At 48.2% G+C, this 27851-nt stretch overlaps 1 protein-coding gene across 1 annotated transcript; it reads right to left on the bottom strand.

Annotated features, from left to right (window-relative positions):
* LOC149464510 (lysozyme C-like) lies at positions 1 to 25227 on the bottom strand. Its single transcript, XM_089674483.1, has 4 exons — positions 25088 to 25227; positions 18872 to 19021; positions 2231 to 2309; positions 1 to 225 (listed from the first exon to the last, which is right to left on the bottom strand). Exons 1-4 carry the CDS (start codon positions 25215 to 25217, stop codon positions 165 to 167), a joined length of 420 nt encoding a protein of 139 aa, XP_089530609.1. The 5' UTR covers positions 25218 to 25227; the 3' UTR covers positions 1 to 164.
* Positions 25228 to 27851: the final 2624 nt, after the last annotated feature.

Here is a 27851-nt window from a genome sequence, read left to right as displayed (position 1 = left end):
TTAAAAAAAAATAAAACTATGTATATATTTAGAAAAAAAGCGTAGCATTCCAGAACAGGATTTTTTCTTTGCAAGTTTATTTGGTAAAGCATGATGAAGGTAGTTCGGGTAACAGATGACACAACTGTGTTCATTCAACAAACATATTAGGTCAACAGAGGCAGTTAACATCCGGTGGTGTAGGAGTAAAGGTTTTGTCCTTTGCAATACTTTGTCCAGACGCTCCTGTACAGAAAAAGACATTATGAGTTAATTTCAATTTGTTCAATGTTTTATGTATGGTTTACATTTTTTTTCTGACTCTTCGCCATGTCATAATAAGTAGATGTACAATGGGGTTGATATACTAAAACTGGAGAGTGCAAAACCTGGTGCAGCTCTGCATAGAAACCAATCGGCTTCCAGGTTTTTGTCAAAGTTTAATTGAACAAGCTGAAGTTAGAAGCTGATTGGCTACCATGCAAAGCTGTACCACATTTTGCACTCTCCAGTTTTAGTAAATCAAGCCCAATGTGTGATCTGAATGCAATATGTTTTGCACTGGGTACTCTTGGGCCAGTATCTACCACCTAGGCTCCTTGCACACTAGTGATGTCTTCTCTGATCACATCTGCAGAGCTTGACCAGGGGACTAAAGATGGCTTGTAAGTCCCACTAAACCAATACCTACCCCCCATCCTTAACCTAAGTAACCACACTGACAACAAATGGAGTTAATGGCCCAAAACTGGCCTTTTATTACAACCATCAATAAATAAAATTTTTTAAATAACAGTATAAACATACGTTCTTTCAAGGTCCTAATAGGCATCAAGAAAATGAATACCTGCGTCCTGCTTAACTAGGCCTCCAGCCGCAACACCACCGACTCGGAGGCACCACTGCAGATACTCCCACCAGAAAAAATGGAATCCGTACCTCAGATGGGTTCCTACAAAGTGCCTTTTCTTGTGCCCACATTATCCAACGAGGACCTTGCACCCCGCCGGATGTCCCCCAGCACCAATATGGCACAACCACCACCAAGACAAACCATCAAACGACGGGAGGGAAGTTTGCCTTGTGAAAACTTTCTTCAGACTGAAAACCCCCTGCCACACCCTGCAAGACAACCCCTCGTAGCTCCCCCCCCCCCCCACTCCTTCCTAAAACTATTTAGACTCCCCCTTATGCTAATGGAACTCTGCCTCTCCCAACCCCCTTTAACCCCTGTCATGCCAGCCCTTCGTTCAGATCTTCTTTCTTCTTAGTCCGGGCCTTCCTTTACAGACCCTTATTAGGCTTATGGACAGTCAGATGTAAATAGACTTGCACCCATTTTCATCCAATTGCCTACAATCAAAGTAATATAAATGGAGACAAGTCTGCTTACATCTGGCTAATGTGGGGCTTCCGATCAAGCCCTCCTAAAAACTGACAGGTGGTTCTGATTGGACCACTTGTGTAAAAGGGCTAGGATGCTCGAAGTCACATGGGGAAGATTTATTAAAACTGGAGCACTCAGGATCTGGTGCATCTGTGCATGGTAGCCAATCAGCTTCTAACCTAGCGTGTTCAATTAAGGTTTGACTATAAAACCTGGAAACGGATTGGTTTCTGTGCACCAGTTTTAGTAAATTCACCAACAGTCTATAATTGTTAAGCATTTAGTAATTGAGTCATCCGAGCCGAAATCTAACCAAAAGTACCAAAATAAAATTTAATATCTCATGAAAAGATAATTGCCTTTGCTACAATGTTCACCTTCACTTCAGAGACTTTCCTTCAGAGCTCTTTTTTCTGCAACTATATGGCCTCACAACACCTGCTTCCTCTAACCCCAGGTCATCCTAGTCCCATCCCAGCTTGTGACTGGACCGTGAAAAAAGAAGCAGCTCAGTGATGAGCTCATCTCTCTATCGCTATACTCTCTACTCCTATCAACAGATTGGCTCATAATGCTGCTACATCCTCTCAAACAGCCCTGCAAGAGGCTGATACCATATCAAATTCAGGTACTTACACTGCTTCCTTTCGAAAAACATATTTATTGATTTATTAGTGATTACAGATCACCATTGATTTGTGTCAATGAAATGTAGCTTTACATCATGGTTCCAGTGTCTTCTTTTGCCCTGGCTAACTAGAATCTATACTTTTAGAGGTGCTTCAATCAGTCTTTATCAAAAGAGAAATTATACACCAAGGTAGTGCTCTCTGGGAGTGATCTGTAATACAGAACACAACTTACCAGGCACCCAGTCCATTTGGATCTCTCACAATCCTCTTTAGACATCTTACGTCATCTGAAAGATCTGTGTCCAGTAGGTCTAGACATATAACACACAAAAAAAATGTAATGTCATCATTGTAATAAATACATTTGATTTATATCAAGTCTCAGAAAGTTGTGCTTTGATTAAACTGAGAATTTGGAATGTCATGTTCTTTTTTGGGCAGAATTTTATTTCTGAATTAAGCCCTGATGAAGAGGGATTGTTTGGCCCTGAAGCGCGTTGGCTACTTTTGTCTTCCTATTATCTCAAATTTATCAGCAATACATTTTGTATTGGTCATTGAGAGACTGTCACTTAAAGATGAATGGCAGTTGACAGGGGTAAGTCTGTGATTCAGGCCTTTGGTAACAAAGTGAAACTAGAAACACATAAAGGACTGTTTCCTGACACATAAAGGTAATGGATCTTGTTGTGTCTGCTCATAAATTGAACTTTTTCAAAATGTAAAATATTAATATGGGTGACACTTTAAATATGGTCAATCTTATAAAGATTAAAGTCCAACACCAGCGATAATGGATTATCCACTGAGGTAGGGGCAGGTTAAAACCTTTGTCAGATATCATTGTTATCTGTATTCCTAATGGGGAAGTGATACCAATTCTCTGAATAACAACTTCTACAATTCCTGATGATGTGCTTATTGCTGTCCATGCCTTCCTGTCTTCATGACGTGTACCCCCCATTTTCTTTCCTGGAGTCACAGGTACAAAAAAGGAGTGATCATCTCATAATTGGGGATCCCAAACACAAATAAAAACCTATCTCAAATTTTAATTTTTCACAACCGTTTCCAAAATTGGAAAAATTGGCCTAAGCTGACCACTTGGAAAGTCTCATCCTTACAGTGCATGCATACTCAACATTTTTGTTAGTTTTGGGTAGAGAAGGGAAGTATAGGGACCCCTGGCATTTTTTTATTGCAGTCTGTGTCTAGGTAGGTTCACTCCTACTCTTTGTCCTTGTGACTATTGCTACAAAAAGCCAAAAAGTGATGGCAAGTCCATAATTGTAGAGTTGTCACCAGAACAAGTGGTGAGGGGAAACCTTTCAATGGAGACTCTTGTTCTGGTTAAAACTGTGTAGATGTGGAAGTCCCTTCATATCATAGAGACTTCTTCTCATTTTCTGTTGGGTCTCCGGTGCAAGAGGTCGGGGGAAAACTCTCAGTGCTCTCCAGGCTTCAAAAAATAAAGTGGCTAAAGAGATTTTAAGCATTTCATGTAAACCAATTAATATATACGTATTGGGATTTTTTAGCAAAGACATTTTGGTTTGGCCTAAATTTATACCGAAATGTTTTATTTTAAAAATTTTTTATTGGATATGCTTTACAGCAAAAAGTCAAAAATATAGTTTTTTTTTTCAAAATTGTCGGCCTTTTTTTGTTTATAGCGCAAAAAATAAAACCCGCACAGATGATCAAATACCACCGAAAGAAAGCTCCATTTGTGGGAAAAAAGGACATTAATTTAATTTATGTACAGTGTACATGACTGCGCAATTGTCAGTTAAAGTAACTCAGCGCCTTATCGCAGAAAATGGCCTGGTCAGGATATCGTCTGGAGGGAAAGTGGTTAATGTACCAAATCAAAGCTCAAAAAAGAAAAAAACATTAATAAAAACACACTTTTATTTTCACATTAAAATTAACAGATCAAAAAAACATGTTATCAGCTAAAAAAGAAAAAACAAAATGCCGCTTTGCTGCGTTTTACTGCATTGTGATGCATTTACCAGCCTTAGAGCATTTTTACAGCTTAAAAACTCCTCTAGAAACCCCCAATTATGCCCCTGCCAAAAAAATGCTGATTAAAGCCTATGTATGCATGGACACATAGGATAACATGCTGGGGAGTTTAGTGGCTTTAGAAAAAAAATGGCAAAAACAGCAGCACTAAAAAGTCCGTGGGAAGCCACGTGACCCAGTGGCGTAACGTGTAGGGGAGGGGCTCTGACGTCACGTCGCTTAAAGGCAACTACACAGCAAGTATATTGGAGTGTGGTAAACACATTGAGGATCCTGTATTTTTGTATAAAAAGCAATTTTAATTTAAATTTCATGTTAGTGCACTATATTTGTTTAATAAATATTTTAAAAAGAAGATAAGGCACTATATTCTATTTTTAAATTACATGGTACTTATGCTTATGGAGAGAAAAATCTGAAGGGAGTGAAGAGACTCCCTAGTGGGAAGAGGGATAACTCCATCCATCCATCCGCCTCCAGCAAATAGGTCTCTAGGAAGTAGAGAGACCCCCTGCTGGGAAAAGGGAAACACTCCATTCATCCATCCAAGAAACAGGGATACATTCATCTGCTCATCTCTGAGTCCAATATATATATAATTTAATTCATATATATATATATAATTTTTTTTTATTTATTATTATTATTATTATACAGGATTTATATAGCGCTAACAGTTTACTCAGCGCTTTACAATATAACGGGAGACAATACACCAACAACACAGTTCAATACAAGTGGGAAAGGAGGGCCCTGCTTCTTGGAGCTTACAATCTAGGAGGGAGGGGCTAGTGGTACAAAAGGTAGTAACTGTCTGAGATGGACTGGTAGGAAGAGTAGAAGATTCCATTATTAGCTGTGGGCAGAGATCGCCTAAAAGTGAGCAGAGTAGGCGATAGTCTGTTAAATTGGGGTAGAGAGTTCCAGAGGATGGGGGAAGCTCTGGAAAAGTCCTGGAGAAAGAGCATGGGAGGAGGAGACAAGGGAGCTAGAGAGCAGGAGGTCTTGCGAGGAGCGGAGAGTACGGTTTGGGTGATATTTAGAGACATTTATATATTTATTTATGTATAGATATTTATGTATATTTATATATTTCACATCTTAATTGTTAGTGAAGCATGTTTTTATGACCTGCTAATTTCATGTGAAAATAAAAGTGTGTTTTTGTTGATTTTTTTTTTTCTTTTTTGAGCTTTGTTTGGGCACAATAAAATCCCCATTTCCCATGGCCCCTTTTTGAGGCATACAGGGAATGATCTATTCTTCATTTGACATTATAGGTGATAGTGCCATGTGATTAATATGACAAGGACCCCCACCTATTATGTAATTCATATGTGTACGTTTTATGTCGAACTGTTTTTTTTTTTCCCACAGTCCAGAAATGACAGTTTGATTTGTATCATATTCCATTTTTCAATATCCTAATGTACGATTTGCTTACACATATTGTCCATGTTGTATTATTTTGCGACATGTGGAAATGTGTTCTATTATTGTTAAAAATCCAAACTAAATAAAAAATGTAAAAAACATGATACATTACCATTAGAGATGAGCGAATCGAACTTGGCGAAGTGGAATTCGTTTCGAAGATTAGGAAAAATTTGATTCGGACTTCGGATGCGCGAATCGAAATTTTCCAAAAATGGCGGCGACATGTGTGGCGACGGAGCGGGGATCTCTGGGAAGGCGCGCAGACAAGGCGCGCTGACCCATAATGCATTCATTCATGACATGTGATCGCATTAGCCAATCAGCAGCCAGCCAGCCAGCACTGTGTAATGGTTGAGCTATAAATAGCGGCCATCTTAGAATTCTCCATTAGCCTCCAGTCATTCAAGAGAGACAGACCTCTCTGTATTAGGGACAGAGTTAGGGCCACAGAGACTTTAGGGACACAGAATCGTTACTTAGGGACACAGAATTGTTACTCAGGGACAGACACAGAATTGTTACTCAGGGACAGACACAGAATTGTTACTGAGGGACAGACACAGAATTGTTACTGAGGGACAGACACAGAATTGTTACTGAGGGACACAGAATTGTTACTGAGGGACACAGAATTGTTACTCAGGGACAGACACAGAATTGTTACTGAGGGACACAGAATTGTTACTCAGGGACACAGAATTGTTACTCAGGGACAGACACAGAATTGTTACTGAGGGACACAGAATTGTTACTGAGGGACACAGAATTGTTACTGAGGGACACAGAATTGTTACTCAGGGACACAGAATTGTTACTCAGGGACAGACACAGAATTGTTACTGAGGGACACAGAATTGTTACTGAGGGACACAGAATTGTTACTGAGGGACACAGAATTGTTACTGAGGGACACAGAATTGTTACTCAGGGACACAGAATTGTTACTCAGGGACAGACACAGAATTGTTACTGAGGGACACAGAATTGTTACTGAGGGACACAGAATTGTTACTGAGGGACACAGAATTGTTACTCAGGGACACAGAATTGTTACTCAGGGACACAGAATTGTTACTGAGGGACACAGAATTGTTACTCAGGGACAGACACAGAATTGTTACTGAGGGACACAGAATTGTTACTGAGGGACACAGAATTGTTACTGAGGGACACAGAATTGTTACTCAGGGACAGACACAGAATTGTTACTGAGGGACACAGAATTGTTACTGAGGGACACAGAATTGTTACTCAGGGACACAGAATTGTTACTCAGGGACAGACACAGAATTGTTACTGAGGGACACAGAATTGTTACTCGGGGACACAGAATTGTTACTCAGGGACACAGAATTGTTACTCAGGGACAGACACAGAATTGTTAATGAGGGACACAGAATTGTTACTCGGGGACACAGAATTGTTACTCAGGGACACAGAATTGTTACTCAGGGACAGACACAGAATTGTTAATGAGGGACACAGAATTGTTACTCAGGGACACAGAATTGTTACTCAGGGACACAGAATTGTTACTCAGGGACAGACACAGAATTGTTACTGAGGGAAACAGAATTGTTACTCAGGGACACAGAATTGTTACTCAGGGACACAGAATTGTTACTGAGGGACAGACACAGAATTGTTACTGAGGGACACAGAATTGTTACTGAGGGACACAGAATTGTTACTGAGGGACACAGAATTGTTACTCAGGAACACAGAATTGTTACTCAGGGACAGACACAGAATTGTTAAAGAGGGACACAGAATTGTTACTGAGGGACACAGAATTGTTACTCAGGGACACAGAATTGTTACTCAGGGACAGACACAGAATTGTTACTGAGGGACACAGAATTGTTACTGAGGGACACAGAATTGTTACTGAGGGACACAGAATTGTTACTCAGGGACAGACACAGAATTGTTACTGAGGGACACAGAATTGTTACTGAGGGACACAGAATTGTCACTGAGGGACAGAGAATTGTTACTCAGGGACAGACACAGAATTGTTACTGAGGGACACAGAATTGTTACTCAGGGACACAGAATTGTTACTCAGGGACACAGAATTGTTACTCAGGGACAGACACAGAATTGTTACTCAGGGACACAGAATTGTTACTCAGGGACACAGAATTGTTACTCAGGGACAGACACAGAATTGTTACTCAGGGACACAGAATCGTTACTGAGGGACACAGAATCGTTACTCAGGGACACAGAATTGTTACTCAGGGACACAGAATCGTTGAATTAAAGAGTACGTCAGACAACACGCAGAGGAGTGGCAGAGGAGGCAATGTTTCAGGAGCGAGCAGACGTGGCAGCAGAGGAAGGGGTCGAGGCAGCACTAGTCGCAGCCAGAGGCCAGTGCTCCCGGTGTCATCCAGCGGTCGTGTCTCCACCGACAACCCTGCCGTCATCGATTGGTTGGCTCGGTCGTCTTCCTCTTCCCAGGTCACCTCTGACACCTACAGCCAACGGTCGGTGGGTACGTCAAACACAACCGTTAGTTGGCATGGCCCAGGAGCAAGCCCACTGAAATCACGTGTCCTCTACCTGCCCCTGTCCTTTGGTGTTCCCTCACCAAGCGAAGTATCGCATGCTGTGGGCTCAGCCCCACTGTACAGTGAGGAAGAGCTAACAGAGGGCGGTCAGGAACGGGGGGAGACATCCGCCTCTTCAGCAGCCAGGCGAAGAAGTACTGGCGAGGAGAGTGGCTCGGTAGCCGGTCTAGAGACAGGTCTGTCTCCTGACCCACACGCAGCTGAGGGGGCTAGTAGTGAGGCGGAGACCCTAATTGATGATGATGAGGCTGATCGCACTTGGCAGCCTCGTCGTCATCAAGCTATTGCTTCCGCATCATCAGGAGAAGAGGGTGCCAGCTTGGCAGCGAGCAAAACAGTCGGTGGGTTGCCAAGGAGGCAGCAGGGTCGCAGCAGTGTCAGTGGAGGCAAACGGCCACGGAGTAGAGCACCAGCTCCACTGCAGCCTACCACCACGGCCAGTAGTGGTGCCGGTGTGCACGGAGGAAGTAGCAGTCAGCCAGTGAGGAGTAGCGGGGGCAAAGTTTCCTACTCGGCGGTGTGGCAATTTTTCGTCAAGCCGCCCGAGGAAGTAAACGTAGCCGTATGTCGACTATGTGGCCAGAAAGTCAAGCGTGGCCAGGGGGCCCATGTTGGGACTACAGCGTTGTGTCAGCATATGCAGCGTCGCCATTCGGTGGCCTGGGAAAACCATGATAAAGATACGGCGGTTCTGCCTGCCCCAGCCCCCGCTCCATCACCCGCTCCGTTACTTGCTCCGTCACCCGACGTCAATCGCCCTCTTTAAACTGCTTACGCTTCGCCACTCTGCCATGGGCCCCTGTACCGCCTCCTCTTGCTGCTGCCAGGTCCAGAGTGTGTCATGGGTCCCTGTACGGCCTCCCATTGCTGCTGTCTCCATCGCCACACTCTGCCATGTGCCACTTTCAGGTCTCCTCACACTGCTGGTGGGTTCCATTTTGTCATAGGGTGCTGGCAGATTACGGGCCTCCCATTGCTGCTGCCAGGCCCGTAATCTGCCATGGGCCCCCGTACCGACTCCTCATGCTGCTGCCAGGCCCGTAATCTGTCATGGGCCCCTGTACCGCCTCCTCATGCTGCTGCCAGGTCCAGAGTCTCTCATGGGTCCCTGTACGGCCTCCCATTGCTGCTGTCTCCATCGCCACACTCTGCCATGTGCCACTTTCAGGTCTCCTCACACTGCTGGTGGGTTCCATTTTGTCATAGGGTGCTGGCAGATTACGGGCCTCCCATTGCTGCTGCCAGGCCCGTAATCTGACATGGGCCCCCGAACCGCCTCCTCATGCTGCTGCCAGGTCCAGAGTGTCTCATGGGTCCCTGTACGGCCTCCCATTGCTGCTGTCTCCATCGCCACACTCTGCCATGTGCCACTTTCAGGTCTCCTCAAACTGCTGGTGGGTTCCATTTTGTCATAGGGTGCTGGCAGATTACGGGCCTCCCATTGCTGCTGCCAGGCCCGTAATCTGCCATGGGCCCCCGTACCGCCTCCTCATGCTGCTGCCAGGTCCAGAGTGTCTCATGGGTCCCTGTACGACCTCCCATTGCTGCTGTCTCCATCGCCACACTCTGCCATGTGCCACTTTCAGGTCTCCTCACACTGCTGGTGGGTTCCATTTTGTCATAGGGTGCTGGCAGATTACGGGCCTCCCATTGCTGCTGCCAGGCCCGTAATCTGCCATAGGCCCCCGTACCGACTCCTCATGCTGCTGCCAGGCCCGTAATCTGTCATGGGCCCCTGTACCGCCTCCTCATGCTGCTGCCAGGTCCAGAGTCTCTCATGGGTCCCTGTACGGCCTCCCATTGCTGCTGTCTCCATCGCCACACTCTGCCATGTGCCACTTTCAGGTCTCCTCACACTGCTGGTGGGTTCCATTTTTTCATAGGGTGCTGGCAGATTACGGGCCTCCCATTGCTGCTGCCAGGCCCGTAATCTGCCATGGGCCCCCGTACCGACTCCTCATGCTGCTGCCAGGCCCGTAATCTGTCATGGGCTCCTGTACCGCCTCCTCATGCTGCTGCCAGGTCCAGAGTGTGTCATGGGTCCCTGTACGGCTTCCCATTGCTGCTGTCTCCATCGCCACACTCTGCCATGTGCCACTTTCAGGTCTCCTCACACTGCTGGTGGGTTCCATTTTGTCATAGGGTGCTGGCAGATTACGGGCCTCCCATTGCTGCTGCCAGGCCCGTAATTTGCCATGGGCCCCCGTACCGCCTCCTCATGCTGCTGCCAGGTCCAGAGTGTGTCATGGGTCCCTGTACGGCATCCCATTGCTGCTGTCTGCATCGACACACTCTGCCATGTGCCACTTTCAGGTCTCCTCACACTGCTGGTGGGTTCCATTTTGTCATAGGGTGCTGGCAGATTACGGACCTCCCATTGCTGCTGCCAGGCCCGTAATCTGCCATGGGCCCCCGTACCGACTCCTCATGCTGCTGCCAGGCCCGTAATCTGTCATGGGCCCCTGTACCGCCTCCTCATGCTGCTGCCAGGTCCAGAGTCTCTCATGGGTCCCTGTACGGCCTCCCATTGCTGCTGTCTCCATCGCCACACTCTGCCATGTGCCACTTTCAGGTCTCCTCACACTGCTGGTGGGTTCCATTTTTTCATAGGGTGCTGGCAGATTACGGGCCTCCCATTGCTGCTGCCAGGCCCGTAATCTGCCATGGGCCCCCGTACCGACTCCTCATGCTGCTGCCAGGCCCGTAATCTGTCATGGGCCCCTGTACCGCCTCCTCATGCTGCTGCCAGGTCCAGAGTGTGTCATGGGTCCTTGTACGGCCTCCCATTGCTGCTGTCTCCATCGCCACACTCTGCCATGTGCCACTTTCAGGTCTCCTCACACTGCTGGTGGGTTCCATTTTGTCATAGGGTGCTGGCAGATTACGGGCCTCCCATTGCTGCTGCCAGGCCCGTAATCTGCCATGGGCCCCCGTACCGCCTCCTCATGCTGCTGCCAGGTCCAGAGTGTCTCATGGGTCCCTGTACGGCCTCCCATTGCTGCTGTCTCCATCGCCACACTCTGCCATGTGCCACTATCAGGTCTCCTCACACTGCTGGTGGGTTCCATTTTTTCATAGGGTGCTGGAAGATTACGGGCCTCCCATTGCTGCTGCCAGGCCCGTAATCTGCCATGGGCCCCCGTACCGCCTCCTCATGCTGCTGCCAGGTCCAGAGTGTCTCATGGGTTCCTGTACGGCCTCCCATTGCTGCTGTCTCCATCGCCACACTCTGCCATGTGCCACTTTCAGGTCTCCTCACACTGCTGGTGGGTTCCATTTTGTCATAGGGTGCTGGCAGATTACGGGCCTCCCATTGCTGCTGCCAGGCCCGTAATCTGCCATGGGCCCCCGTACCGACTCCTCATGCTGCTGCCAGGCCCGTAATCTGTCATGGGCCCCTGTACCACCTCCTCATGCTGCTGCCAGGTCCAGAGTCTCTCATGGGTCCCTGTACGGCCTCCCATTGCTGCTGTCTCCATCGCCACACTCTGCCATGTGCCACTTTCAGGTCTCCTCACACTGCTGGTGGGTTCCATTTTGTCATAGGGTGCTGGCAGATTACGGGCCTCCCATTGCTGCTGCCAGGCCCGTAATCTGCCATGGGCCCCCGTACCGCCTCCTCATGCTGCTGCCAGGTCCAGAATGTCTCATGGGTCCCTGTACGACCTCCCATTGCTGCTGTCTCCATCGCCACACTCTGCCATGTGCGACTTTCAGGTCTCCTCACACTGCTGGTGGGTTTCATTTTGTCATAGGGTGCTGGCAGATTACGGGCCTCCCATTGCTGCTGCCAGGCCCGTAATCTGCCATGGGCCCCCGTACCGACTCCTCATGCTGCTGCCAGGCCCGTAATCTGTCATGGGCCCCTGTACCGCCTCCTCATGCTGCTGCCAGGTCCAGAGTCTCTCATGGGTCCCTGTACGGCCTCCCATTGCTACTGTCTCCATCGCCACACTCTGCCATGTGCCACTTTCAGGTCTCCTCACACTGCTGGTGGGTTCCATTTTTTCATAGGGTGCTGGCAGATTACGGGCCTCCCATTGCTGCTGCCAGGCCCGTAATCTGCCATGGGCCCCCGTACCAACTCCTCATGCTGCTGCCAGGCCCGTAATCTGTCATGGGCCCCTGTACCGCCTCCTCATGCTGCTGCCAGGTCCAGAGTGTGTCATGGGTCCCTGTACGGCCTCCCATTGCTGCTGTCTCCATCGCCTCACTCTGCCATGTGCCACTTTCAGGTCTCCTCACACTGCTGGTGTGTTCCATTTTGTCATAGGGTGCTGGCAGATTACGGGCCTCCCATTGCTGCTGCCAGGCCCATAATTTGCCATGGGCCCCCGTACCGCCTCCTCATGCTGCTGCCAGGTCCAGAGTGTGTCATGGGTCCCTGTACGGCCTCCCATTGCTGCTGTCTCCATCGCCACACTCTGCCATGTTCCACTTTCAGGTCTCCTCACACTGCTGGTGGGTTCCATTTTGTCATAGGGTGCTGGCAGATTACGGGCCTCCCATTGCTGCTGCCAGGCCCGTAATCTGCCATGGGCCCCCGTACCGACTCCTCATGCTGCCAGGCCCGTAATCTGTCATGGGCCCCTGTACCGCCTCCTCATGCTGCTGCCAGGTCCAGAGTCTCTCATGGGTCCCTGTACGGCCTCCCATTGCTGCTGTCTCCATCGCCACACTCTGCCATGTGCCACTTTCAGGTCTCCTCACACTGCTGGTGGGTTCCATTTTTTCATAGGGTGCTGGTAGATTACGGGCCTCCCATTGCTGCTGCCAGGCCCGTAATCTGCCCTGGGCCCCCGTACCGACTCCTCATGCTGCTGCCAGGCCCGTAATCTGTCATGGGCCCCTGTACCGCCTCCTCATGCTGCTGCCAGGTTCAGAGTGTGTCATGGGTCCTTGTACGGCCTCCCATTGCTGCTGTCTCCATCGCCACACTCTGCCATGTGCCACTTTCAGGTCTCCTCACACTGCTGGTGGGTTCCATTTTGTCATAGGGTGCTGGCAGATTACGGGCCTCCCATTGCTGCTGCCAGGCCCGTAATCTGCCATGGGCCCCCGTACCGCCTCCTCATGCTGCTGCCAGGTCCAGAGTGTCTCATGGGTCCCTGTACGGCCTCCCATTGCTGCTGTCTCCATCGCCACACTCTGCCATGTGCCACTTTCAGGTCTCCTCACACTGCTGGTGGGTTCCATTTTGTCATAGGGTGCTGGCAGATTACGGGCCTCCCATTGCTGCTGCCAGGCCCGTAATCTGCCATGGGCCCCCGTACCGCCTCCTCATGCTGCTGCCAGGTCCAGAATGTCTCATGGGTCCCTGTACGACCTCCCATTGCTGCTGTCTCCATCGCCACACTCTGCCATGTGCGACTTTCAGGTCTCCTCACACTGCTGGTGGGTTCCATTTTGTCATAGGGTGCTGGCAGATTACGGGCCTCCCATTGCTGCTGCCAGGCCCGTAATCTGCCATGGGCCCCCGTACCGACTCCTCATGCTGCTGCCAGGCCCGTAATCTGTCATGGGCCCCTGTACCGCCTCCTCATGCTGCTGCCAGGTCCAGAGTCTCTCATGGGTCCCTGTACGGCCTCCCATTGCTGCTGTCTCCATCGCCACACTCTGCCATGTGCCACTTTCAGGTCTCCTCACACTGCTGGTGGGTTCCATTTTTTCATAGGGTGCTGGCAGATTACGGGCCTCCCATTGCTGCTGCCAGGCCCGTAATCTGCCATGGGCCCCCGTACCAACTCCTCATGCTGCTGCCAGGCCCGTAATCTGTCATGGGCCCCTGTACCGCCTCCTCATGCTGCTGCCAGGTCCAGAGTGTGTCATGGGTCCCTGTACGGCCTCCCATTGCTGCTGTCTCCATCGCCTCACTCTGCCATGTGCCACTTTCAGGTCTCCTCACACTGCTGGTGGGTTCCATTTTGTCATAGGGTGCTGGCAGATTACGGGCCTCCCATTGCTGCTGCCAGGCCCATAATTTGCCATGGGCCCCCGTACCGCCTCCTCATGCTGCTGCCAGGTCCAGAGTGTGTCATGGGTCCCTGTACGGCCTCCCATTGCTGCTGTCTCCATCGCCACACTCTGCCATGTGCCACTTTCAGGTCTCCTCACACTGCTGGTGGGTTCCATTTTGTCATAGGGTGCTGGCAGATTACGGGCCTCCCATTGCTGCTGCCAGGCCCGTAATCTGCCATGGGCCCCCGTACCGACTCCTCATGCTGCCAGGCCCGTAATCTGTCATGGGCCCCTGTACCGCCTCCTCATGCTGCTGCCAGGTCCAGAGTCTCTCATGGGTCCCTGTACGGCCTCCCATTGCTGCTGTCTCCATCGCCACACTCTGCCATGTGCCACTTTCAGGTCTCCTCACACTGCTGGTGGGTTCCATTTTTTCATAGGGTGCTGGCAGATTACGGGCCTCCCATTGCTGCTGCCAGGCCCGTAATCTGCCATGGGCCCCCGTACCGACTCCTCATGCTGCTGCCAGGCCCGTAATCTGTCATGGGCCCCTGTACCGCCTCCTCATGCTGCTGCCAGGTTCAGAGTGTGTCATGGGTCCTTGTACGGCCTCCCATTGCTCCTGTCTCCATCGCCACACTCTGCCATGTGCCACTTTCAGGTCTCCTCACACTGCTGGTGGGTTCCATTTTGTCATAGGGTGCTGGCAGATTACGGGCCTCCCATTGCTGCTGCCAGGCCCGTAATCTGCCATGGGCCCCCGTACCGCCTCCTCATGCTGCTGCCAGGTCCAGAGTGTCTCATGGGTCCCTGTACGGCCTCCCATTGCTGCTGTCTCCATCGCCACACTCTGCCATGTGCCACTTTCAGGTCTCCTCACACTGCTGGTGGGTTCCATTTTGTCATAGGGTGCTGGCAGATTACGGGCCTCCCATTGCTGCTGCCAGGCCCGTAATCTGCCATGGGCCCCCGTACCGACTCCTCATGCTGCTGCCAGGCCCGTAATCTGTCATGGGCCCCTGTACCACCTCCTCATGCTGCTGCCAGGTCCAGGGTCTCTCATGGGTCCCTGTACGGCCTCCCATTGCTGCTGTCTCCATCGCCACACTCTGCCATGTGCCACTTTCAGGTCTCCTCACACTGCTGATGGGTTCCATTTTGTCATAGGGTGCTGGCAGATTACGGACCTCCCATTGCTGCTGCCAGGCCCGTAATCTGCCATGGGCCCCCGTACCGCCTCCTCATGCTGCTGCCAGGTCCAGAGTGTCTCATGGGTCCCTGTACGGCCTCCCATTGCTGCTGTCTCCATCGCCACACTCTGCCATGTGCCACTTTCAGGTCTCCTTACACTGCTGGTGGGTTACATTTTGTCATAGGGTGCTGGCAGATTACGGGCCTCCCATTGCTGCTGCCAGGCCCGTAATCTGCCATGGGCCCCCGTACCGCCTCCTCATGCTGCTGCCAGGTCCAGAGTGTCTCATGGGTCCCTGTACGGCCTCCCATTGCTGCTGTCTCCATCGCCACACTCTGCCATGTGCCACTTTCAGGTCTCCTCACACTGCTGGTGGGTTCCATTTTGTCATAGGGTGCTGGCAGATTACGGACCTCCCATTGCTGCTGCCAGGCCCGTAATCTGCCATGGGCCCCCGTACCGACTCCTCATGCTGCTGCCAGGCCCGTAATCTGTCATGGGCCCCTGTACCGCCTCCTCATGCTGCTGCCAGGTCCAGAGTCTCTCATGGGTCCCTTTACGGCCTCCCATTGCTGCTGTCTCCATCGCCACACTCTGCCATGTGCCACTTTCAGGTCTCCTCACACTGTTGGTGGGTTCCATTTTTTCATAGGGTGCTGGCAGATTACGGGCCTCCCATTGCTGCTGCCAGGCCCGTAATCTGCCATGGGCCCCCGTACCGACTCCTCATGCTGTGACGTTGCAACAAGGTGGAATTCAACCCTACATATGTTAGACCGCCTTTACGAACAGCGAAAGGTCATCACCGATTTCCTGATGTTACAAGCGGATAAAGGTACTCCCCTGTGTAACTTAGATGTCAGCCATTGGCAGCTCATGCGTGACACCTGCCGCTTGCTCAGGCCCTTTGAGGAGGCCACGCTATTCGTGAGTCGGCAGGACTATGGGATGAACGACGTCATTCCTCTGTTGCACGTCCTGGAACAAATGCTGTTAACAATGGCTGGTCAGGGTGCGGTAGACGTGGCGCACAGATCTCAACACCACATGACCCCTGTGGGGGCAGGACAGGAAGAAGAGGAGGAGGTAGAGGAGGACATTTGTGCTCAGGAATTATTGAGTGAAATGGGTGGTTTTTCCACTCAGCGGACAGGAGTGGAGGAGCAGGAGCATGTGGTAGAGGAGGAGGAGGAGACAGAGGACCCAGACGCACCGTGGCAGTATGCTGTGGAGATGGAGGCAGGGAGTCCCTCGCATTCCTTGGCACAAATGGCCCATAGCATGCTCGGTTGCTTGCGTAGCGACAGCCGAATAATAACCATCAGACAGAGGGATGACTTTTGGCTGTCCACCTTGTTGGACCCTCGCTACCGTTCCAAAATGGTGGCCTTTTTCACACCTGCTGAGAGGGAGGCCAAAATAACGTACTATAAAAACCACCTATGTAGTCAGTTGGTCTCTGCCTTTGTGCGCCAACGTCCATCCTCAGACACTGTGGGCCCTGTGCGCTCGCGTTCCGCTGCCATGGCAGCAGGGGAGGGGTGGGGTGGTAGGAGCAGTGGCAGCTCCACCAGCAGCGGCTGCCTCAGTCTGCAGTCGATGATGAGTAGCTTTCTTCACCAGCGCAGTGAGGAAACTACTAACCAGCCGCAGCAGCAGCAGCATCAGGTGGACCTGGAGCAGGAGCTCAAACAACAGGCTTGGGCCTACTTGGACAGCACCCTGCCAACCGAGGTAGACAATCCCCTTGACTACTGGGCAACGAAACTTGACCTTTGGCCCCAACTAGCTGAATTTGCCCTTGAAAGGCTGTCATGCCCGGCCAGTAGCGTGGCATCGGAGCGCGTGTTTAGTGCGGCAGGAGGTATTGTAACTCCGCGGAGGACACGACTGTCCACCCAAAGTGTGGAGAGACTCACGTTTGTGAAAATGAATCAGGCGTGGATTAGTCTGGATTTCAAACCACCAGTTCCTGACACAACTGACTAAATCCGCCATGAATCATGCCCCAAACATGTTATTATTTTTAACATAGGCCTCTGTATGGCCTTCAATTTAAGCTGCTTACGCTTCGCCACTCTGCCATGGGCCCCTGTACCGCCTCCTCTTGCTGCTGCCAGGTCCAGAGTGTGTCATGGGTCCCTGTACGGCCTCCCATTGCTGCTGTCTCCATCGCCACACTCTGCCATGTGCCACTTTCAGGTCTCCTCACACTGCTGGTGGGTTCCATTTTGTCATAGGGTGCTGGCAGATTACGGGCCTCCCATTGCTGCTGCCAAGCCCGTAATCTGCCATGGGCCCCCGTACCGACTCCTCATGCTGCTGCCAGGCCCGTAATCTGTCATGGGCCCCTGTACCGCCTCCTCATGCTGCTGCCAGGTCCAGAGTGTGTCATGGGTCCCTGTACGGCCTCCCATTGCTGCTGTCTCCATCGCCACACTCTGCCATGTGCCACTTTCAGGTCTCCTCACACTGCTGGTGGGTTCCATTTTGTCATAGGGTGCTGGCAGATTACGGGCCTCCCATTGCTGCTGCCAGGCCCGTAATCTGTCATGGGCCCCCGTACCGACTCCTCATGCTGCTGCCAGGCCCGTAATCTGTCATGGGCCCCTGTACCGCCTCCTCATGCTGCTGCCAGGTCCAGAGTCTCTCATGGGTCCCTGTACGGCCTCCCATTGCTGCTGTCTCCATCGCCACACTCTGCCATGTGCCACTTTCAGGTCTCCTCACACTGCTGGTGGGTTCCATTTTGTCATAGGGTGCTGGCAGATTACGGGCCTCCCATTGCTGCTGCCAGGCCCGTAATCTGCCATGGGCCCCTGTACCGACTCCTCATGCTGCTGCCAGGCCCGTAATCTGTCATGGGCCCCTGTACCGCCTCCTCATGCTGCTGCCAGGCCCGTAATCTGTCATGGGCCCCTGTACCGCCTCCTCATGCTGCTGCCAGGTCCAGAGTCTCTCATGGGTCCCTGTACGGCCTCCCATTGCTGCTGTCTCCATCGCCACACTCTGCCATGTGCCACTTTCAGGTCTCCTCACACTGCTGGTGGGTTCCATTTTGTCATAGGGTGCTGGCAGATTACGGGCCTCCCATTGCTGCTGCCAGGCCCGTAATCTGCCATGGGCCCCTGTACCGACTCCTCATGCTGCTGCCAGGCCCGTAATCTGTCATGGGCCCCTGTACCGCCTCCTCATGCTGCTGCCAGGTCCACAGTGTCTCATGGGTCCCTGTACGGCCTCCCATTGCTGCTGTCTCCATCGCCACACTCTGCCATGTGCCACTTTCAGGTCTCCTCACACTGCTGGTGGGTTCCATTTTGTCATAGGGTGCTGTATGGCCTCCCATTGCTGCTGCCTCCACCGCCACACTGTGGCTCCACACTCTGGTTTTGGCCCCGTGACTGCCCAAATGAGTGAAGTGTGCGGTGATTCTAAGATCGACGGCACTCATCTGCATGTCATACTGACTGACAGTATTATTTCTCTTCCCCAGCAGACTCCAAGGGCATTTAAATTAAAGGTACAGTGTTCTGCACTAATATAAAGGCTCTCTGAAGCCTAGAAACACCCTTTTTATAAGTTAAATTCGCAGCGAATATATTCGCCTCGAATCTAATTTATTCCTCGAATTCGCCGAATCAGCCGAATCGAATTTTTGAATACTTCGCTCATCTCTAATTACCATAGCAAGATATTCCACATAGATTTTTGCGCCCATAGGTGTAGCCATCGTTACACCACCAGTAACTATTGACCTGGAAGATGCCATATTCAGAGGGGCTTCTGTTCAAGGTGTGGTCATAGTAACTGGCATAATGAACCAAACACATATCTGAAAAAAAAAAGCAAAAATATATTTTACTTATGCATCTTTAGAAAATCTATGGTAAAACTCAAAACCTTTTCAGAGCTCCTAATTATCATGGTGTATATAACTCATCAACAATTACTGTATGTCTCAGTTTCTGAAGCTGGTGAATGTCTAATAACAGAAAAACTGCTTAAAGCTTTATTAAAATCAGCACAAGGGACAGTACTTACCGTACATTGATTACGCAGTGAGCCTTGTGCTGGTAGCTGCTCTCCTTTAAAGTGTTACTAAACCCACAACAGTAAAATCAGTCTGTATATGCAGTAAAGTATGCTTGTTATACTCACTGTGGAACCTAAGGGGTTAATCCCCTGCATTGTGTAAAAAGGCTGTTTGATCCTGTCTTATTTGATCCTCCCCTTCTTCCAGTGCCCCCCTCTTATCCCCTGATAAGACATATTGTGTGGAGACACTCTGCACATGCTCAGTTTGGTGTGTATTGCTAGAGAGGTTTTTTTTTTGTGGGAGAGTGCATGTGATCAGCACAGGGCCAATCAGCAATGTCCAGACAAAGCTTCAGGAGTTCTGCATCTTCCTAGAGCAAGATGAAAACTCCTCCAAGTTTTTACATGTCCTCTGCTGGAAAATGATAGAAGTCACAAGACTGCTCTAACTGTGGATGAGAAAAGATATTTAGCAGTTTATATTTACTAAAATAATTGCATTTCCATGTTGTGTGTACTGTGGGAGACCAGATATAGTGAATGCAGGGTCCGGGGAGACCAGATATAGTGAATGCAGGGTCCTGGGAGACCAGATATAGTGAATGCAGGGTCCAGGGAGACCAGATATAGTGAATGCAGGGTCCTGGGAGACCAGATATAGTGAATGCAGGGTCCTGGGAGACCAGATATAGTGAATGCAGGGTCCGGGGAGACCAGATATAGTGAATGCAGGATCTGGGGAGACCAGATATAGTGAATGCAGGGTCCAGGGAGACCAGATACAGTGAATGCAGGGTCCGAGGAGACCAGACATAGTGAATGCAGGGTCCTGGGAGACCAGATATAGTGAATGCAGGATCTGGGGAGACCAGATATAGTGAATGCAGGGTACGGGGAGACCGGATATAGTGAACGCAGGGTCCAGGGAGACCAGATATAGTGATTGCAGGGTCCTGGGAGACCAGATATAGTGAATGCAGGGTCCGGGGTTTAGTATCACTTTAAATATTCAGTCTTCTGCTTTCCCTGAATAACCCCACACCTGGGACAGGCATTTGTCAAGTGGGGTTAATACGAGTAGCTGGACCTGAGACAGGCACTCGTCAAGTGGTAATGTGGGGGTTAATACAAGTTGCTGGACCTGGGATAGGTACTCGTCAAATGTGCCGACTATGCCCCTCCCCCCTTCCATCCCCCTCCTTTCCGCCCCCCCCCCCCTTTCCACCCCCTCCTCCATTCATAGAATCCGTACTATAGCTTCCAATAATTAAACGATTTTTATGAATAAAGGAATGGGGTATGAATGACAGGTGTGCCCCCTCAATTCATAGAGCACCTTTCATTGTGGGAAGCGATGATACAGCTTCTATTAATGGAGTGGGAGGGGTGGGGGCAGAATGGGTGACATAACCGGTCCAGCGGCTTGTATTAATCCCCTCAGCACTAAACGATTACTGCTGTGGGGGGGCACAGGATTGAAGATTTTAACAAAAACAGCAGCCAGCAGCACAAGATACACTTCTCATTCAATGTAACTACTGTCCCTTGTGCTGATTAAAAGAAAATAACTAAATCTAAGTCTTACAGTGACCCTGTCACTATACAAAAAAATTCTACTAAATCATACCTGTAAAAAAATGACAGGACCTTTCCTACCGCCTGTGTTGCTGAACTCCTTTTTATTGCCAAGGAATCTTCTTGCATTGAAACTGACACTTCCAGAAGTGTCAATCTCTATGGTCCCCTGTAGCTCTCACTAGTCCCTTTTGCTGGAACCAGTTAGAGCCCAGGGGCGGACTGACAACTCATGGGACCCCCGGACAATAGGGGATCATGGGGCCCCTGTGTCCTTGCCCAAACTCAAAAAAAGCCTATGAAAAAGGTACCAGGGGCATCTCATGGGGCCCCCTACTGACCCTGGGCCCTCGGGCAGTGCCCGAGTTTCCAAATGGTCAGTCTGCCCCTGTTAGAGCCTCCCAGAAGTGTAACATATTGCAGCTTACCAGTCCTTAGATATGGTAGCCAGGGCCTTCTATAAGGCAGGGCAGAGTGGCAGGGGCCATTTTTGTGGGGCACAAATCAGCTGCCCCATATTTCCCAATTGTCCCTGTTTACCTACCTTTGTCCCTTGAAGTCTTCCTCCTGCCCTGTGTCCCAATATCTCATTGTGAAGTGCTGTCACTTATACTGCCCAGCTCTGCCCTATTGCAGCGTACAGATGACCCAGATCATGTCAGCATTCACATGTAGTATAAACAGAAATCCTCCTGCGCAAAAGGGAAATAACCCTACTATAAGCTGCCAACACTTACAGTTGTGTCCAAAATTATTCAACCCCCACTGAAATTGAGTGTTTTGGCCAGTTTGACATTGCTTTTGATCATTCAGTCATCTTGCTTACATTTACATTAAAGAGGCACTTGTAGGTCAGACAAATATAACATAACAGTTATAATGAAATAACCACAAATGTCTTTTCTGTGCTCACAGCATTATCAGTTTTATTCAACCCCCAAGTGACATTCAATCTTAGTACTTAGTACAGCATCCTTTTACAGTTATAACAGCTTTTAAACGTGAAGCATAGCTTGACACAAGTGTCTTGCAGCGATCTACGGGTATCTTCGCCCATTCTTCATGGGCAAAGGCCTCCAGTTCAGTCACATTCTTAGGCTTGCGCACTGCAACTGCTTTCTTTAAGTCCCACCAGAGGTTCTCAATCGGATTTAAGTCTGGTGACTGCGATGGCCACTCCAAAATGTTCCAGCCTTTCCTCTGCAACCATGCTCTAGTGGACTTGGAGGTATGCTTGGGATCATTGTCCTGTTGAAAGGTCCAACGTCTCCCAAGCCTCAGGTGTGTGACGGACTGCATCACGTTTCCATCCAATATCTCCTGGTACTGAAGAGAATTCATGGTACCTTGCACACGCTGAAGCTTCCCTGTACCTGCAGAAGCAAAACAGCCCCAAAGCATGATTGACCCTCCACCATGCTTCACAGTAGGCAAGGTGTTCTTTTCATCATAGGCCTTGTTCTTCCTCCTCCAAACATAGCGTTGATCCATGGGCCCAAACAGTTCTAATTTTGTTTCATCAGTCCACAGAACACTATCCCACAACTTTTGTGGTTTGTCCACATGGCTTTTGGCATACTGCAGTCGACTCTTCTTATTCTTTGGAGACAGCAAGGGGGTACGCCTGGGAGTTCTGGCACGGAGGCCTTCATTACGCAGTGTGCGTCTTATTGTCTGGGCTGAAACTTCTGTACCCACATCTGACAAATCTTTTCTCAGTTCCTCAGCAGTCACACGGGGACTTCTCTCCACTCTACGCTTCAGGTAGCGCACAGCAGTCGAAGTCAGCATCTTCTTTCTGCCACGACCAGGTAGCGTTTCAACAGTGCCCTTTGCCTTGAATTTGCGAATGATGCTTCCTAAGGTGTCTCTTGGTATGTTTAACATCTTTGCAATCTTCTTATAGCCATTGCCCTTCCTGTGAAGAGAAATCACCTCTTCTCTTGTCTTCCTGGACCATTCTCTTGCCTTCACCATGTTTGTAACCACACCAGTAAATGTCTAGAAGGAGCTGAGTATCACAGTCATTTTAAAGCTGCCTAATTGGTGCTTATTATGCTTGATTGCTGCTCGGTGACATCCACAGGTGTTTTCAATACCTGATGGAAAGCACCTGTATGAACCTCTGTTCTTCAGAGTGGTAGTCTTTAAGGGGTTGAATAATTGTGGCAATGAAGAAACCACATAAGAACCATTTACTACTGTATTACATAAACAATTGATGTCATTTTAGTTGCATTTGGGTAGTTACAACGTCCTTGTAGGATTTGATTCTGAATACAATTCCAAATGTACACTATAGTCCCTAAACCCCTTTACAGCATTGGGGGTTGAATAATTTTGGACACAACTGTAATCTGTTACCCAAACAGTGATAATACCAAAAAATACATAAATAGTGCAGCGCTCAAAAAATAACCTATATACATAAATAAATGTGCTCACATGCAATAGTGACACACATATAGTGAAATAACCTAAATAACAAGTGCCACTTAATGATCTAAGGTGTCCACAGAATCATATAAATATATAAAGACGCATATATATAAATAACGTGTAAGAGCGCCTAAATATCAAACGTATAAATATCATAGGAAGAAAAATGATTTTAAATAATTTATAAAGTGCTCCAAGTGTGGTGATATACCCACATACAATTAAATTTATTTCTCAAAAAAAACAAAATCGAACAAAAAAATTGTCCATAAAAAATAGTGGCCAACACATGCAAAGTGAAAAAGGTGCAAAAAATGCTAAAAATAGTGCAAAGCAAATGTGTCCTTGTTCCACAGCAGTGCAATTCTTCCCCTCCTACGGCTAAATTGCCTCCTCACCTCCTTACATCGACCCCTAAGGGCCACACAGCATTCAGGATCTCTCTGGATCCTTATCCCCTGGAAATCAGCACTTCTCCTGCCGTCCTGGATCACTTTGAGGGTATTTCCATTACCCTCACTCAGAAGCTTCTATAGGATAATTGCTCACCATCCAGTGAGCAAGAAAGAAAAAGATCCTATGTTTTTCATTCCTCTTGTCTCGACATGTGGGTGTACTGCATGTAATTGGAAGGACTTCCTGGGTATACCAAGATGGCGGTTGGCACCGGAAGTGCGTCACCGCGTACCGGAAGTATGGCGTACTAGCGTGCCTAGTACGCCATACTTCCGGTACGCGGTGACGCACTTCCGGTGCCAACCGCCATCTTGGTATACCCAGGAAGTCCTTCCAATTACATGCAGTACACCCACATGTCGAGACAAGAGGAATGAAAAACATAGGATCTTTTTCTTTCTTGCTCACTGGATGGTGAGCAATTATCCTATAGAAGCTTCTGAGTGAGGGTAATGGAAATACCCTCAAAGTGATCCAGGACGGCAGGAGAAGTGCTGATTTCCAGGGGATAAGGATCCAGAGAGATCCTGAATGCTGTGTGGCCCTTAGGGGTCGATGTAAGGAGGTGAGGAGGCAATTTAGCCGTAGGAGGGGAAGAATTGCACTGCTGTGGAACAAGGACACATTTGCTTTGCACTATTTTTAGCATTTTTTGCACCTTTTTCACTTTGCATGTGTTGGCCACTATTTTTTATGGACAATTTTTTTGTTCGATTTTGTTTTTTTTGAGAAATAAATTTAATTGTATGTGGGTATATCACCACACTTGGAGCACTTTATAAATTATTTAAAATCATTTTTCTTCCTATGATATTTATACGTTTGATATTTAGGCGCTCTTACACGTTATTTATATATATGCGTCTTTATATATTTATATGATTCTGTGGACACCTTAGATCATTAAGTGGCACTTGTTATTTAGGTTATTTCACTATATGTGTGTCACTATTGCATGTGAGCACATTTATTTATGTATATAGGTTATTTTTTGAGCGCTGCACTATTTATGTATTTTTTAGCATTCACATGTAAATACCCGGCTTTGATATGTTCTATAGACTTCAATGAAGACACTGCAGAAAAGCATGTAGTGCATTTTTGATGCATTTCAGATTTTTTTTATGCATTTTGTGTTTTAATCTACCCAGCAACAAGTTGGGAAAAAAAATGAAAATCGCATCAATAATGCATGTGCAAAAACTCAAAACGCACTGCAGAAACGGATCAAATGCAAACTGCATAGGTGTGAACCTAGCCTTGGGGAACAATTCTTCCATGTTCTGCGTTCTCACATTCATATAAAGCTTTATAATAGAAGCTCTCAAAGAGAAATGAGTATCATAGCAGAGTAGAAAAAGCTTGATAAAACGCCAAAAAAAAGAATACTTACAATCTCCGAGAGTGTAATCCTTAATGCCGATAACACCGCCACGTTTTATGGCTTCCATCACGGTACATTTGTGCAATGCCCAGGTACCAGCGGCAAGGGCGACCACAACGAACAGACTGAAAATCTTCATCCTGCAAACACTTCGAGGAGCACCGGCGCTTTCCCTATTTATAGTGAAAAAAAAATGGTGACACAATGCATACTCCAAGTAAACAAGGCGCGGGGATGTCATCATGTTCACTATTTTGGGTCTTTAACTGGAATATAAAGCGATTTTGGAAATAATTCCCATTAGTTACATACCTGCCAGAAAATGGAGTTGTGCAATAGACGGATTTGCCGTTAGCAAACAAGCAATACCTTTTCCAAGAAGGTTTGCTGTGTCAATTTATTTTTAGAGGTGAAAGGAAATATCCCCCCATATAATGGATAGTATGTCGAATATGAGGATTAACCACCTGCCCCCCAGAGGATTTAACCCCCTTCCTGACCAGGCCATTTTTTGTGATACGACACTGCGTTCCTTTAACTGACAATTGCGTGGTCATGCAACAATGCACCCAAATTAAATTTATGTCCTTCTCTCCACAAATAGAGCTTTCTTTCATTGGTATTTGATTGCCTCTGCGTTTTTTATTTCTTGCGCTATAAACAAAAAAAGACCAACAATTTTGAAAAAAAAAAATATATTTTTGACTTTCTGCTATAAAACATATCTAATAAAACAATTTTAATTACTTCCTGTCCGGCCCATGTTGATAAACGACCGGATGACAGCACTGCCGATGCGGGTGGACGTTTCTAAATGTCCAGGGAAAAACAAGATGGCAGTTGGCTAGTGCAGACCTGCCTGAAAGGTGGTTTATATTAAATCCTATGCGGAGTAATATATCACTACATTGGTGAATGCAATATTGAATTTATTAGATCTCATGGATCGTGGAAAAGGTAGACATGTCCCCCCGCATCCATTGCCTGTGCGCGCTTCCTGGGAGTGCGCAGCACTGCGATCGGTGGACACAGCAGAACACCGATCGCTGTATGGCACCTCTATGTGAGGTTCTGATTCATGTGATCCCTGATTGGCCAATCAGTGATCACATGAACAGCAGTAAAGAAGATGTCACTTCCTGACATCATTGCTTACTACTAGTGAAATCTGTGAATGATCACAGCAGGGGCGGACTGACCATTTGGAAACTCGGGCACTGCCTGAGGGCCCGGGGTCAGTAGGGGGCCCCATGAGATGCCCCTGGTACCTTTTTCATAGGCTTTTTTGAGTTTGGGCAAGGACACAGGGGCCCCATGATCCCCTATTGCCCGGGGGCCCCATGAGTTGTCAGTCCGCCCCTGGATACCAGAGATCACATGTTACAAGGCTATCCACAACAGCCTTATACCATGTGACAAGCTGTGACCAACCACAGCTCTCACAGTATTTCTTCATGGCTGAAAGAATGCAGCCAGAGAGAAGAAGAAATTATTGCTTTTACAGCCTTTATGGGAGTAAAATCAATCAGTGTAAAAAAAAATCTTCATCACCCCCTACAAGTAGTAGTGTCACTATGGTGACACTGTACTGCTAGGGTGACAGTATGTTAAAAAAAAAACCATAAATAATAATATAAAAAAATAAAATAAAAATGTAAAAACAAATTTTTTTAAAATTATAATTTTTGGTTATAAACTAATTTGGGTTTTGTTTTTACTAAAAAGATAGCTGAATACACTTTGGCCAAGATTAATGCAGAAAGATTATTTATTTGCCAAATTTTATAAGAAAAACACTTTTTTTTCAAAATTTTTGGACTTTTTAATTTATATAGCAAAAAAAAAAATCCCAGTGATGAATAAATACCACCAAAATAAAGTTTTATCTGTCTAAAAAAAAGATAAAAAAATCATATGGGTACAGTGTTGCATGACCACACAATTGTCATTGAAAGTATCATAGCACTGAAAGCCGAAAATTAACCTGAAACTGCGGTGCGGCTAGGCAGAAGGGCTAACCACTTACCCACTGCACATCCTCTTCACCTGTGTTGCAATAATAGAACACAGCTGTAAATTCTTCAAATAGGGATTTTAATGACTCAAATATTGTGGTTTGAGAAGTCTCCATTGAAGATGATACCTTGAGAGACTTTCTCCAGTAGCAAGCTTGGCCCAGCAAACACAAATGCTCCTGCGCTTGGGGATGGACTCGATGCAGGCTACAACCACATTGAGAATGTCCTGGAACATGCACACCTTGCTGCCCTCAAATGGACCGGGGGATTCCAAATATACTGAATGAGGAAAGACAAAACAGAGGGCGCACAGGCCTAGTGCATTACCATAAAAAATGTTTAATAATAAATAAAGTAGGTGTTGTACTCACAAACGACAATATAGTCAAGGCACATCATAAAGAACAGCTGGGTCAACATCGCGCTGAGTAACAGTCCGTAATAGGGAGTTTAGACATCCAAAAGGCTGACGCTTTTCGAGGACTTGCCTCTTCCTCAGAGCCAACCAGGGAGTTTAAACATCCAAAAGGCTGACGCGTTTCGAGGACTTGCTTCTTCCTCAGGTTGGCTCTGAGGAAGAGGCAAGCCCTCGAAACGCGTCAGCCTTTTGGATGTCTACACTCCCTATTACGGACTGTTACTCAGCGCGATGTTGACCCAGCTGTTCTTTATGATGTGCCTTGACTATATTGTCGTTTGTGAGTACAACACCTACTTTATTTCTTATTAAACATTTTTTATGGTAATGCACTAGG

This window comes from Staurois parvus, unplaced genomic scaffold (assembly GCF_062004578.1).
Source record: "Staurois parvus isolate SC_StPar_1 unplaced genomic scaffold, SC_StPar_1.0 ptg000151l, whole genome shotgun sequence".
In the NCBI taxonomy this organism is placed as follows: Eukaryota; Metazoa; Chordata; class Amphibia; order Anura; family Ranidae; genus Staurois; species Staurois parvus.
This window is presented reverse-complemented; position numbering and strand designations above follow the sequence as displayed.

Bases quoted from the DNA above. Each gene is read 5' to 3' on its own strand.
- LOC149464510 (XM_089674483.1), bottom strand. From the start codon at position 25,217: ATGAAGATTTTCAGTCTGTTCGTTGTGGTCGCCCTTGCCGCTGGTACC. The intron at 2,310-18,871 runs GTAATTAGAGAT...TTATATGTCTAG, and splicing joins ATGTGGAATATCTTGCTATG to ACCTACTGGACACAGATCTT. The intron at 226-2,230 runs GTAAGTTGTGTT...TTTTCTGTACAG, and splicing joins CCAAATGGACTGGGTGCCTG to GAGCGTCTGGACAAAGTATT.